Consider the following 15268-nt stretch of genomic DNA (forward strand, 5'->3'; position numbering starts at 1 on the left):
ATTTTACTTCGAATCAAACACACCGTTAAGTTTGACTTTTAAATTGCTAAAAAGACCCTAAATAAATAACCACTTGGCCTACCTATTTTTTTCACACGAAATCTGCATTTCTTTTCACTAGTGGGGAAAACCCCAGGAAACAAGGGTAGTAGACAAAAAAAAAAAAAAAAAAAAAAAAGTCGAAAAGCTGACAAACAAAGTTTTGACAAATCAAACTAAAGTACTAGCATTTCTATGGACAACTCCACGAGCTTAATCAAGTCAATGTATAGTGTTCAAGTCTTTGCCCTTGTCTGATCTGTGCAGTATCTTTAGGTACTGTACCCCTCAAATCTTTAAATCTTGATTTTATGTCATTCACAAAGTTCCAAACTTTTCATCTCTATAAAATCCCAAATTCTTGATTTTCTTGTAAAATCTTGAAGAAATGAAATCCAATAATTCAATCTTGATATATGGGAGGTTGTTTTAGCTAGAAGTATATCCAACAATCTTGAATCTTGATTTAGTCATTCACAAAGTTACAATCTTTTACTCTGTAAAACCCCCCAAATTCTTGATTTCTTGAGGAATTAAAGTCCAAAAATTCAATCTTGCTCACATAAACTGTAGAAATGGGTGGTTGTTTTAGCAAGAAGTATAGACAAGAAGGTGCTAATGGGGGGTATAGGGCAACAAGAAGAAATGTTAATCAAGAATATCAGAAGCCACCACAACATCAACCAGAAAGGCCATATCAGCCACAGCCACAGCCTCAACCTCAGCCTCAGCCTCAGCCACGCCCACAGCCACAAGCACATACTGTTACCGCGCAGCCGGCACAAACCCAAGATCAAATGCAAGGACCCCATTTGAATAACATATTAGGAAAGCCTTTTGAAGATATTAGGAAGCAATATACACTTGGGAAAGAATTAGGTAGGGGTCAGTTTGGAGTGACATATCATTGTACTGAGAATTCCACGGGGAACCCTTATGCTTGTAAGTCTATATTGAAAAGGAAGCTTGTGCGTAAGAATGATAGGGAGGATATCAAGAGGGAAATTCAAATTATGCAGCATTTAAGTGGCCAGCCAAATATCGTGGAATTTAAAGGCGCGTATGAGGATAGGCATTCAGTGCACCTCGTGATGGAACTTTGTGCTGGAGGAGAGTTGTTTGATAGGATTATTGCTCGGGGATATTATTCGGAGAAGGATGCTGCTGAGATTATTAGACAGATTGCAAATGTTGTTAACATTTGCCATTTCATGGGTGTTATGCATAGGGATCTTAAGCCAGAGAATTTCTTACTGACTAGTAAGGATGAAAATGCAAAGCTCAAGGCAACCGATTTTGGACTTTCTGTCTTCATTGAAGAAGGTCAGTTTCTTGCCCCTCGAGATTAATTACATTATAGCTGAGTTTTTTAGAATAAACTTTTGTGTTTGTTAATATTATGTTATCTTTTTATATTTTCATGACTTTTATTGCTTGAACGTGCCTCTCAATGCATGATGAAAAGAACGTCTTTACTGGGACACTAAAAGTAGTATCTATCTTCAAAAAGTAAAGATATGATTAGGGTAGAGTATAAAGATGCGCTTGTTGGTTAAGCAAATCTTTGTTGAAGATGCATCCATGGGTGTGGCCTAGTGGTCAATGAAGTGGGTTGAGAATCATGTGGTCTCAGATTCAAATCCTAGCGGATGCAAAAACAGTAGGTGATTTCTTCCCATATGTCCAAGCCTTGGTGGACAGAGTTACCTGATACCTGTTGTTAGTGGGATGTAGCACATATTCCATGGAGGTAGTCGAGGTGCGCACAAGCTGACCCGGACACCACGGTCATAAAAAAAACTTTGTTGAAGATCTATTCTCAATTGTTAGCTAAACAAGAATTACATCGGTCCGTCCAATCACGCAAGTTCTCAATGATTACCATCAAAGCAAGAAGTATTGCCTATAGACTATCAAAAGAGTTAGGCGAGCTGTAATTTCCATATCCAGTGCTGCAGTTGCTATCGTAGTTCCAATAACCTAAGATGGCTTTTATGCTGTATTCATGACTCAATCTAGTGTACTAAACCCGAACTTTTGTCTTGCTGTCATCTGTGGGTAGTGAAAGTGAGCAAGTGAAACTTTTTGACCGAGAATGCAAGTTATTGTTAGAGCATCTCTCATCAGTGATCAATCCTGTTTCCAGGTGAAGCAATGTGTTAGTTACAAGATTGCCAAAGTGTCTGCATAGTGCATTTGTTCAAGTGTTCATTTACTGGAGAGACAAGTTTGTTGATGTGTACCGAAGGCACTTGATTAGTGAAATATCTCAAGACTTACTTTACTTCCGTTCAGGATTACCTTTGAAGGGTTTAAGTATCTCCGAGGAAGGGGACAGTCGAACAAAAATACTACTCGTCGATTAAGTGTTAGAGTTGTCAGGATAAATCCACTATGTGTCAAACAAAAATGAAACAGAGTACCTTCGTTTTTGTTTCACGCGCTTTTTTTTCTTTTGTCTGATAGGTATACTTTACAGCACATCCTCTTCTCTTGTGATCTAAGTTTCTCTAGGTGCTGTGTAGTATTGCTGATTTTCACGAACTACTAACATGCATCCCCATTCAATATAGCACATTTGTTCTTAACGCTTTTATTTCATGTGTTGTCTTGTCACTTGTGCCACTATTTGAATATTTACGCATAGATCATTACCACAGTTGACTTCAATTGCTTTTGTTTCCTCCACCGTTCTTTTAAGGATCTACATTAGATGAACTTATGTTTCATTTATAAATTTCAGGGAAGGTGTACCGGGATATAGTTGGTAGTGCATATTATGTTGCCCCTGAAGTATTGCGGCGTAGTTATGGGAAGGAAGCAGATGTATGGAGTGCAGGTGTTATTTTGTATATTCTACTCAGCGGCGTGCCTCCATTTTGGGCTGGTAAGGACGGCGATCAAAGTTTAACAAGATGGTGTACTTACTGTTATTTGCTCTACTTATCTATTATGTCTCTTGCCAAATCCTTTGCAGAAACTGAAAAGGGAATATTTAATGCCATACTAAAAGGAGAAATTGACTTTCAAAGTGATCCATGGCCATCCATATCAAATAGTGCCAAGGACCTTATAAGAAAAATGCTGACGCAGGAGCCAAGGAAGAGAATGACTTCAGCACAAGTTCTTGGTATTTCTCTCTTTTCCCCTTTGTGTAATCAAAAGTTACTGCTGTGATTTCTTCTCTTTCTGCCGTTGTACATTACATCCATATTTCTTTCAATGTAATAGGGTTAATTCATGTTTAAAGTTTCTTATGCATTTAGTATTTATCTTATGAGTATAAGTTGCAGTCCTCCTCCAGTTGACTTTGACCAGAACAGACATTGATGAAATCACTGTCTTGACTATAGCAGAGCTAAATACATTATCATTCTTCGTATAATATCGCTTGTCTCTTGGTGTTAACTTTGGATATACTATGGATCTGCTTCACTAACAAACACAGTGATCTGGTGAAGGCATTTATCCAAGAGAGTGGTTTGATATATGAATACGTCACACATAGAAATGATAAGATGACTGAAATGGAGTTCTTTGGGCTTGGAAGATTTACACCAAAATTAAAGACAAGTTTTATAGAACAGTGGTGTGACTAGCTATGTTTTATAAGACTGTAACTTATCTACAACATGAGTTCTCAGAAATGTGGATGTTAAAACAGATGTGCGGTGATACAGTTCTGGACAAGATTAGAAATAATCACATCATGCTGAGAGTGCAAGTAGTATACATAGAGGATAAGATGAGAGAAAGTCGCCTTAGATGATTTGGTCATGTTATACATAGACCTCCACATGCATTATTCAACACTAAAATGCTGAAAAGATGAAAAAGAGTAGTTTTTTTATATGGTTCAGTAGAAAAGAATCCCAATAGTATAGTACACGTTGGAAGAAAATTAGGAATATAGGTCCATATAAGAAATCTTTTGATCGGTGAATCCATATAAAAATAAGAAAGGGCGCGATAGGAGTTCTTTCCGGTAAAGGGTGCAAGCCCATTCTGAGACTCAACCCTTTACATAAAGTATTACTACACGGAATATGCCAATATATCTACACAATTTTCACATCTTTCTACATTCTTTAAATTGGGTAAAGCTCTTCTTTTGGTATCTTCTATTGATTACGAACTAGGAATCATACCTCGCTCTTCCTTTGTTTTTTATCTTGGTAACTAGAGCATCATAATAAAGCGGGTTCTCTCTTTCAGTTTTGCTTCTTTTTTTTCCACATAAACTTTATGTATAAGCACGCATCTGTCATAGTGTGAGGGGCTGAGGGGTAGAAGAGATCAATGAAAGACCAGAGAGCAAGCTACCTGATCAACCGACAAGTTCTCGAATTCTCATTCGCGAAGGCAAACATAAACTCATAAAACACTTGAGGTCTAAAAGAGGACAAGGTAAAACTAAAAATCACATGGAGGGAGTTTATCTCAAAAGGTCTATACTCTCCCATAATCAATGCAAATTTAGCTATCAACAGAATACTATAAAAGCAAAAGATTCATATAGGATATACGCCTACCTACTGGTTTCAACTAAGGTTTAATTAGTTGTACAATTCATTAGGTTTTGTGTTTTAGAGTAGCCTTTTAAGTATGGGTAGAGATTTGTATGCTGTGTAGAGATAAATTGAGATATAGAGAACCTCTAGTTTTAAAGAGTTTCTAGTTTGTTTTGAAAAACAAATTATCTTTTAGCAAAGTACTAGTCATAGACTGAATATACTGGAATGCTCATCGATGATTCATATAGTGGACCTCAACTTTGTTTCAACTGAGACTTAAATTATTTGATATTGTATCTTTGGTCTTTGTGAGACAATAATTGATTTCTTCCAAGTTCCAACTTATTGGTTAACTATCAATTGATAAGGAAGAAACAATTTTTTTTATAATTCTTTTTTTCCTTATCAAAAAAATAAAAGAAGAAACAATTTTTTTACGAGAACAACTGATACATGTCAATAAAAAATTAAAGAAATAATGAGATGTTCAAGGGGGTGGGGTTAGAAGGTGAGGGATAAGAAGTTGGGTGTTTTTACCTTTATGCCCTCTTGGTGGTTTACACATGCTCCATCTCCTCATCCTTAAGATTACCGGATCTCCTCATATGGCGTTGGGGAGGGGAGGGGTAGCATAATATCTACCTATTATTCGAGGTTGCAGAAATCAAAAGGGGAGGGGAGAAGAGATAAGGGGTATTTATCAGGAACTATCTAACACCAACCACACATGATAGAATTTTATCCCCAAAATTCCTCCACTATTGGCCAGTTAACCACCACATTCAATGCCTTCACTTTGCCTTGCATAACGTTGTCCTACCAATGTGAGTGGACGTCACTAAGCATGTACAAACTTTGTATATTTTCAATCTACTTGTGTAACGCACAACTAATCCTTCCAAGAATCTGAATTCACTAATTAGATTTCTCATGCGTTAATTTCTGAGAATCCCTCATGAAACCAAGACCAGGACTCTCAAAGTAATCTTCCACTCAATACCTATACTTTTTTTTGGGGGGAGGGGGTTGACCATCATGAGGGAATCTCTAAGAATGGTGAAATAAAACTTCCAGTATGGATAACTGTCCTCACTCATTTTAAGTGGATCGGTGATTTTGGTAACACTAGAAGAGGAATGGCTTTGTTATTTCAACTTTGACTTATGACAGCTATGGACATTACTAAAGTGGAACAAACTGAAGACTGAGCCAGTATAATATTTACAGCTTATCAAGTATATTTCATAGTAAACCTTTCTGTTCTGGTCCTTTGTTGGCACTTGGCAGCTTGTAACATAGAATGGGCATTGGATGGATTTCAATGCTGAGTCTTCATTTCTTTTCAAGATTTCATGCTTCTGTTGAGTCACTAGCAGCACAATTTCTTGTTTGTCTTCTGCTTCCTTTTTTTTTGGTATAATGAAAGGTGTCAGAACATTACATTGAGCTCCCTATGCACAATGTGTCTTTCTTGGTTTTGTGGAAGTCGAATTGATCCTCTCCTCTCCACCTTCCCCCTTCTCTCTCTCTCTCTCTCTCTCTCTCTCTCTCTCTCTCTCTCTCTCTCTCTCTCTCTCTCTCTCTCTCTTTGATGTTGGTGGTGTTTGGACCAACTTGCATGCACCTCGATTTTTCCATTCGATACTTGCATGGGAAAAACTAACCCAGACTCGGTGCATGCACCAACCATGTTTATTTTCCATAGTTAAAAGATAAATTGAGTTAAGAATTCATATTAAAAAGCACAATTAAGTGATAACCATGTTTAAAATACACATATCATGAACTTATTGCTTTGGTCCTTGCATAACCTGCATCCTCCCATCAATACGAATATCGGATAACACTATCCTTTATGGTTAGACCGATGGGAAGAAATCACTTAACTTTTTCTTTTTTTTTGCCTCTATTGGAATTTTGACAAGAGTGGGTTGCTCTAGTGGTTAGCACCCTGTACTTCCAACCAAGAGGTTGTGAGTTCGAGTCACCCGAGCAAGGTGGAGCGTTCTTGGAGGGAGGAATGCTGAGGGTCTATCGGAAACAGCCTCTCTATCCCAAGGTAGGGGTAAGGTCTGCATACACACTACCCTCCCCAGACCCCACTAGTGGGATTATACTGGGTTGTTGTTGTTGTTGTTGCCTCTATTGGAATTTAACCCTGGTATGACATGGTATTTGTTCTACCTTCATCGACCGCTTATAACCACACCTTTGGGAGAGACCCCCCTCCAGCTTGCTTCCCCAGGTTCTTAAGTCTTTGACTGAAAGCAAGAGGCATTGCTTTCTTGCAGCTTTTCTTTTCTTTTTAATTTTTTTATATGTTGCATTTAAGTTCTGCTTGCTTGTGTAATACTTAGCACTCATCGTGCTTGTTTCTACAGAACATCCATGGCTTCGAATGGGAGAAGCATCAGACAAGCCAATAGACAGTGCAGTGCTGTCCAGAATGAAACAGTTCAGAGCAATGAACAAGCTCAAGAAACTTGCATTGAAGGTACAATCTAATATTGCATTCTTATTTTGGCACAGCAGATGATTTTAGTATTTTTGAGTCTACTGTAAATGAGAATCGTTGACTATCATTACTGGTTTTTCAGTAGCAAAAATGATATCAGATATGCCGTACATACTGAATTATTTAGAAGATGTAGCATTTTCTACGCACTTGATGTTGGAAGTAGAACTATAATCATGCTAACTTCATCTTTTCTTGGAAGGTGTTACACAATGTCTATATGTTTGGTCAACTCTGTGAGAAATTTTCTTTTTATTTAAATTTTCTAACACCACCTGATTTTTCCCTTCACAAGGTGTCTTTTGTGGTTGAATAAGGTCTTAATTGATGTTCATTTCCTTTCACAAGATGTCTTCATATCAGTAGATTGACTTTCATTTAGCAGAGGTATACGAATTACAGTTGCTGCATTAGGCAAAGGTGTACTTGGATTTCTAACAAGTCAAAGCAAGATGTTGATATCAGCATTTATAACCTCTTGATGTTCTGTTACATTTGTAATTTTCCAGGTCATTGCGGAAAATTTATCTGAAGAAGAAATTAAGGGTCTAAAAGCTATGTTTGCGAACATTGATACAGACAATAGTGGCACAATCACTTATGAAGAATTGAAGTCGGGATTGGCTCGGCTTGGATCAAAGCTAACAGAGACCGAAGTCAAGCAACTCATGGAAGCTGTAAGTATGATGCCTTTGACTAGATTTAACTTTGTTTTTAATCTTAGCCGCTGACCGAATTTGTACACGTTTATCATGTAAATGATTCAACGTTCAGGCTGATGTGGATGGAAATGGAACAATCGACTACATCGAGTTTATTACTGCAACAATGCATAGACATCGGCTTGAAAGGGATGAGCATCTCTTTAAAGCATTTCAGTATTTCGACAAGGACCACAGTGGGTAAGTCCATAGAGATGATTAAAACTTCTTGTTTTTAAAACTGTCTGAATGAACTCTTGATTAATGTCTTGGTGAGTATAGCATAAATACCACATGCCAATCTAGATAATTAAGGAAAATTATTTTCAGAAGCAAAAGAAAAACCTAGTTTTGTCCTTGTTGCTATTCATATCTTATATTATAAATATAGTGACATATCCCTTTATGCGGATTATGGATAGATTTGTGGCATCAACAGGGTAAATAATAAAATGATAAGGTCTGGAGTTTCCCAAGTGATTCCTTTTGCCGCTAGCCATTGGGATATTAGAGGAAAACCTCCTAAGCCATCTAATTGCTTAACTTCCTCAAGTTATGGGTAGGATCAGCCAGAGGTGGTTAGTAGGTGTCATTTACTTAAAGGGCGGTCGCTTTCTGTTGCAATGTTTTTTGATAACCGTGGTGTCTGGGCCAGCTTGCCCGTACCTCGACTAATTCTACGGGATATCTGCTACCTTCCACCAACAACAAGTACGAGGTAACTCTATCTACCAAGGCTTGGATAGATGGGAAGAAATCATTTGTTTTTGCCTTCACCTGGAGTTGAACCTGAGACCTCATGGTTCTCAACCCACTTATTGACCACTAGGCCACACTCTTGGGGGTTAATACGGCCATAATTACTCCTTACTCCAGAATTAGATAGACCCTCGTAGTGTCTAATATATGGTAGTTGCATCAAGAAACCTTACTGAGCATGAACCACTAAGGCGAATCATTTTTAAAGTTAGCAGTATTATGGTCTATAGAATCAAGAACTAAAGTCGAACCTTTGTAATGGAATATCTAACACATTGATCTCTCTCTGGCTGTTTCTACACTTGGAGGCTACAGTGTATAAGTGAAATGTGGTCTGTTTAAGTCTCACGATTTCACGTTCTTCTTCCGTTCTTCTTCTAACATATTCATTTTCTTTTTGTTGTTAATGTTATTCAGCTTTATCACGAGAGATGAACTGGAAAGCGCCATGAAGGAGTACGGTATGGGCGATGAGGCGACCATAAAGGAAATAATTGCAGAGGTGGACACTGATAATGTAAGTGGTCTTACAACAAAACGCTTGACATTGAAACTCTAGCATGTTAATCTCATACCGACTCTTCAAATTAAACAGGATGGTAGGATCAATTATGAGGAGTTCTGTGCTATGATGAGAAGTGGAACACAACCACAGCCGAAGCTTTTCTAGTGCATTGACAAAAATACCCTCGCTAGCAGAGATGTTCAGCAGTCAGCATGATAGAAAGGCGTCTACAGAAAAGAGAGATGAAGTATAGGTGATGTAGTTGGTATTTCTTCAATCCTTCAACGATCTTCGGAAAGCACTGGAGTACAAAGGAGGCATTTTGGTTGTAGGTTGAGTTTGAATGCAGAGTGTGTGAATAGTTAAGTTAATGGTAATATTTACACTTTTCCTGTAATGTGTCTGATCCCCTATTGTAATTTTGTGTGGATCATATTGTCATGTTGACCTTGTTAACAGATTACAACAAGACAACCTGGAATTAGCATTATGCTTGAAAAAGAGAGGATTGTTGACTTGACATTAGTGAAGTTTTTAAGATGTTGATGTTTATCGACCTTGGATGTTTTCCATATTTAACAATGCTAATTATCAAGTTATAATATGAAGTTTGTGTACTTATAGTCTTATACGTATAGGCTGATTCAAACACCATGTTTATAACCACCAAAAAAAGAGAAAGAAATAACTTAATGGTACAAAGTTTTTTTTTTGGTAAGAAGGGAAACCCGTAGCCTCTACACTTGATGCTCCCTGTGCAATAGCTTGCAAATCACACGGGGGAAGTAAACCGCATTAGGCAAGCCTTGTGCGATATGCTCAACCCAGATGGCATTGAGGGAGGATTTGATCCCAGGTCATCCATTTAATGGTACAATTTATTTGGAGGTTTTGTGGATAATGAACATTATCTTGATGTCTTGAACCAATCAACCACGAGCAAACAATTCATTACGTCCAGCTAATTGAGGCTATCTTACTAAACACACTCTATAAAACAAGACAGAAGCTCATTTACATCAGCACAATCAAACCAGTAAGAGTTTTATGTTGATTTTATATGATGTAGACAAATGGAAGTTAATAATATTAAAGATGTTATAAAATAAAGACTATAAAGTAAAGACAAGTATAGAGAGAAACTGATATATTATTCGAATTCAAATTGATGTACATAATGAACTGAAATCTCTTCTATTTATAGAAGAAAGGAAGCTGCTGTTATAAGCTGCTGTGTAAGCTGCTACGCAAGCTGCTACTGCAAGTTGTTGTGTAAGCTGCTACTGCAAGCTGCTGTGTAAGCTGCTACTATACCAGATATGGATAATCTTCTACTGAGAGCAATGTCTATCCATAACGGAGTACTGAATGGATAAGCTTATTATACCCAGTATGGATAATCTTCTACCGAGGGTAATATTTATCCATAACCGGGTACCGAAGTGATAAGCTTCTTCAGGAAGCTTATTTCCAATAGAGTACTAAATGGATAAACATATTTACGGTGGAGTCCCATATGGATAAACTTCTTCAGGAAGATTATTTACAACGGAGTACTAAATGAACATCCATAGTATAATATATTTATAACACTCCCCCTTGGATGTTCATTAAAAGATAATGTGTCTCATTAAAACCTCACTAAGAAAAACCACGTGGGAAAAAATTCTAGTGAAGGAAAAAGATTACACATATTTAGTAATACGCATTGCTAGGTGCCTCATTAAAAACCTTATAAGGAAAACCCCATGGAAAAAACCTTAGTAAGGGAAAAAGAGTGCATCGCGTATTTTACTCCCCATGATGAAAACCTTGTTTCAAATATTTGAGTCTCCGCATTCCAATCTTGTATACCATCTTCTCAAAAGTTGAAGTTGGCAAAGATTTAGTGAATAAATCTGCTGGATTATCACTTGAACGGATTTGTTGCACATCAATGTCACCACTTTTCTGAAGATCGTGTGTGTAGAATAATTTTGGTGAAATGTGCTTCGTTCTATCTCCTTTTATAAATCCTCCCTTCAATTGGGCTATGCATGCAGCATTGTCTTCGTATAAAATTGTGGGTCTTTTCTCACATTCCAAACCACATTTTTCTCGAATAAAATGAATTATTGATCTCAACCATACGCACTCCCTACTTGCTTCATGAATAGCTATTATCTCAGCGTGATTTGAAGAAGTAGCAACAATAGATTGCTTTGTGGAGCGCCATGATATGATAGTACCTCCATATGTAAATACGTAGCCGGTTTGAGATCGAGCTTTATGGGGATCAGATAAATAACCTGCATCTGCATAACCAACAAGGTCTTGCACTATCTTTGTTAGCATAAAACAAACCCATATCAAGAGTTCCCTTTAAATATCGCAATATATGCTTAATCCCGTTCCAATGTCTCCGTGTAGGAGAAGAACTATATCTTGCTAGTAAATTAACAGAAAATGCTATGTCAGGCCTTGTAGCATTAGCAAGATACATTAGTGCACCAATTGCACTGAGATAGGGTACTTCGGGACCAAGGAGTTCCTCGTCCTCTTCTGGAGGTCGGAACAAATCCTTATTCACTTCAAGTGATCGAACAACCATTGGTGTACTCAATGGGTGCGCTTTGTCCATGTAAAAGCGTTTTAAGACCCTTTCTGTATAGGCAGATTGATGGATAAAGATCCCGTCTGCTAAATGTTCAATTTGCAGACCAAGACAAAGTTTTGTCTTTCCAAGATCTTTCATCTCAAATTCTTTCTTAAGATATTCAATTGCCTTTTGGAGCTCTTCTGGAGTTCCAACAAGATTTATGTCATCAACATAAACAGCAAGTATAACAAATTCTGATGCCATTTTCTTTATAAAAATACATGGACAAATAACATCATTTATGTAACCTTCTTTCAGCAAATATTCACTAAGGCGATTATACCACATGCGCCCAGATTGCTTTAAACCGTACAAAGATCTTTGTAATCTGATTGAATACATTTCCTGAGATTTTGCTTCAGGCATTTTAAATCCTTCAGGGATTTTCATATAAATTTCATTATCAAGTGAACCGTACAGATAAGCTGTAACTACATCCATTAGATGTATTTCAAGCTTTTCATGTAGTGCTAAACTGATGAGATATCGAAATGTTATGGCATCCATAACAGGTGAATATGTTTCATCAAAATCGACTCCAGGTCGTTGTGAGAATCCTTGTGCAACAAGGCGAGCTTTGTATCTTTCAACTTCATTTTTATCATTCCTTTTTCGCACAAAAACCCATTTATGACCAACTGGTTTTATACCAGCAGGTGTTTGGACTACTGGTCCAAAGACCTCTCTTTTAGCAAGTGACTTCAATTCCGATTGAATTGCCTCTTGCCATTTTGGCCAATCAGATCTTTGTCGACATTCTTCGACAGATCGAGGTTCAAGATCCTCACTATCTTGCATAATATTAAGTGCAACATTATATGCAAAAATATTATCTACCACTATTTCAGATCGATTTAAATTAATCCCATCACTGATCGAACTTATTAAAAGTTCCTCACTCACATGAGCTTCGGGTTCATTGATTTCTTCAGGAATCTCAGAACTAATCAGATTTTGGGTCTCTTCAGGAGATCCCTTCATAGTATCGTTTTGATCATTTGTCGATTTTCTTTTTCGAGGATTTCGATCCTTAGAACCCAAAGGCCTACCACGCTTCAGGCGTGCTTTAGGTTCACTATCTCTCATGCTAGTAGATGGTCCTACTGGGACATCAATTCGGATAGGCACATTCTCTGCTGGGATATGTGACTTAGTTATCCTTTTCAAATTAGTAAATGCGTCTGACATTTGATTTGCTATATTCTGTAAATGGATGATCTTCTGGACCTCCTGATTACATATAGGGTGGGGATCAAAGTGAGATAATGATGAAATTTTCCACACAATTTCTCTTTTGATTTCCTTTTTCTCTCCCCCTAATTGTGGAAAATTTGTTTCATCAAACCGACAATCTGCAAATCGAGTAGTAAATAAATCTCCTGTTAATGGTTCAAGATAGCGAATAATAGAGGGTTATTCAAACCCAACATATATTCCTATCCTTCTTTGTGGTCACATCTTACTACGTTGTGGTGGTGCTACTGGCACATATACAGCACATCCGAAAATTCGTAGATGGGCAATGTTTGGTTCATGACCAAAAACTAATTGTGACGGAGAATATTTATTATATTGTGTCGGTCTGAGATGGATAAGTGATGTTGCATGCAAGATAGCATGCCTCCAAGCAGTAGTGGGCAATTTTGTTTTCATAAGTAGTGGTCTTGCTATCAATTGCATGCGTTTAATAAATGACTCTGCAAGGCCATTTTGAGTATGAACATAAGCTACAGGATGTTCAACTTTTATCCCAACGGATAGACAATAATCATCAAAAGCTTGAGATGAGAATTCTCCAGCATTATCAAGGCGAATAGCCTTTATAGGATAATCTGGGAATTGTGCCCTTAATCGAATTATTTGGGCTAATAGCTTTGCAAACGCCAGGTTGCGAGATGATAGTAGGCACACATGAGACCATCTTGAAGATGCATCTATTAGGACCATAAAATATCTAAACAACCCACTTGGTGGGTGAATAGGTCCACATATATCCCCATGTATACGCTCTAAAAAGGCAGGGGATTCAATACCAACCTTCATTGGTGATGGTCTAGTGATCATTTTTCCTTGATAACAAGCATCACAAGAAAATTCGTCATTTGTAAGAATCTTCAAGTTCTTTAATGGATGCCCACTCGAATTTTCAGTAATTCGTCTCATCATTATTGATCCGGGATGGCCCAAACGGCCATGCCAAAGCACAAAAGTATTTGAATCCGTAAACTTCTGGTTTACGATAGAGTGTGCTTCAATTGTACTAATTTTTGAATAGTATAAGCCAGAAGATAAAGTTGGTAACTTTTCTACAATGCATTTCTGGCCAGAAATATTCTTTGTAATACAAAGATATTCCCTGTTCATTTCATCTATTGTCTCAACATGATACCCATTTCGGCGGATATCTATAAAACTCAACAAGTTTCTTCGGGACTTGGAGGAGAACAATGCATTGTCTATAATAAGTTTTGTTCCCTTAGACAGAAATATTATGGCTCTTCCGGAGCCTTCAATCAAACTTATATTACCAGAAATTGTTGAAACATTTGCTTTTTCCTTATGCAAATAAGAAAAGTATTTCTGATCGTTGAATATGGCATGAGTTGTTCCACTATCAATAACACAAATATCTTCATGATTTGTCTTTGATCCAAACATAATTTGAGGGTTATCCATATTCTTCAAAATAACATAAATAAAATATATTATAGTAAACATCATTATCAAAGCATAACTTTTATTTATGTACAACAATTACATAACCATACTATCTATTACAAATAACAAAAATTAAAATATTTACATTTCTACAGATTCACTACCGATTACATGACTTGTTTCTCCTTCTGGGAGTGCAAAGTAATCAGCTACATCCAAATGCATGAAGTCTAAATTATCTTCAGAAATAAAATTTGCTTCAGCATTTTTCTCTGTCTTCTTCAGGGAGGCTTGATAAAGCTCAACCAGGTGCTTTGGCGTACGACAAGTACGTGACCAGTGCCCTTTTCCTCCACATCTATAGCATGCATTTTCTGCATTTGGCGCTTGCACCGCTTCATGCTTTTGTTCCTTCCTTTTCCACTGCTGGTGGTGAGGAGGCTTCTTTGGTGCATTATTATTACCATGATTGGGGTTTCTTCCCCGACCACGGCCATGACCACGACTGGGGCCACGACCTCTTCCACGTTTAGCTTGGTGGAAGTTCGTCTCATTCACTTCAGGGAATGGACAAGAACCAATAGGTCGGCTTTCATGATTTTTCATTAATAGCCCATTATGTTGCTCTGCTATAAGAAGATGTGAGATAAGTTCAGAATACTTTTTAAATCCCATCTCTCGATATTGCTGCTGCAGGAGCATATTCGAGGCATGAAAAGTGGTGAAAGTTTTCTCCAACATATCATGATCAGTAATATTATCACCACATAATTTCAATTGGGAAATAATTCTGAACATAGCAGAATTATACTCACTGATAGATTTAAAATCTTGTAGCCTTAGATGAGTCCAATCATAACGTGCCTGTGGAAGAACGACCATCTTCAGGTGGTCATATCTATCTTTCAAATTATTCCACAGTATGACTGGATCTTTAAT

The 15268-nt window shown here is 37.4% G+C and overlaps 1 protein-coding gene across 1 annotated transcript; it reads left to right on the forward strand.

Moving 5' to 3' along the window:
* The first annotated feature begins 218 nt into the window (after nucleotides 1–218).
* On the forward strand, nucleotides 219–9650 carry LOC104220824 (calcium-dependent protein kinase 21-like). Its single transcript, XM_009771779.2, has 8 exons — nucleotides 219–1362; nucleotides 2783–2926; nucleotides 3017–3169; nucleotides 6935–7047; nucleotides 7578–7745; nucleotides 7843–7970; nucleotides 8946–9045; nucleotides 9124–9650. The coding sequence occupies exons 1-8, from the start codon at nucleotides 615–617 to the stop codon at nucleotides 9196–9198; spliced, it is 1629 nt and encodes a 542-aa protein (XP_009770081.1). The 5' UTR covers nucleotides 219–614; the 3' UTR covers nucleotides 9199–9650.
* The last annotated feature ends 5618 nt before the right edge of the window (nucleotides 9651–15268 follow it).

The sequence above is a fragment of the Nicotiana sylvestris genome, chromosome 9, assembly GCF_000393655.2.
Source record: "Nicotiana sylvestris chromosome 9, ASM39365v2, whole genome shotgun sequence".
NCBI classification, from domain to species: domain Eukaryota; kingdom Viridiplantae; phylum Streptophyta; class Magnoliopsida; order Solanales; family Solanaceae; genus Nicotiana; species Nicotiana sylvestris.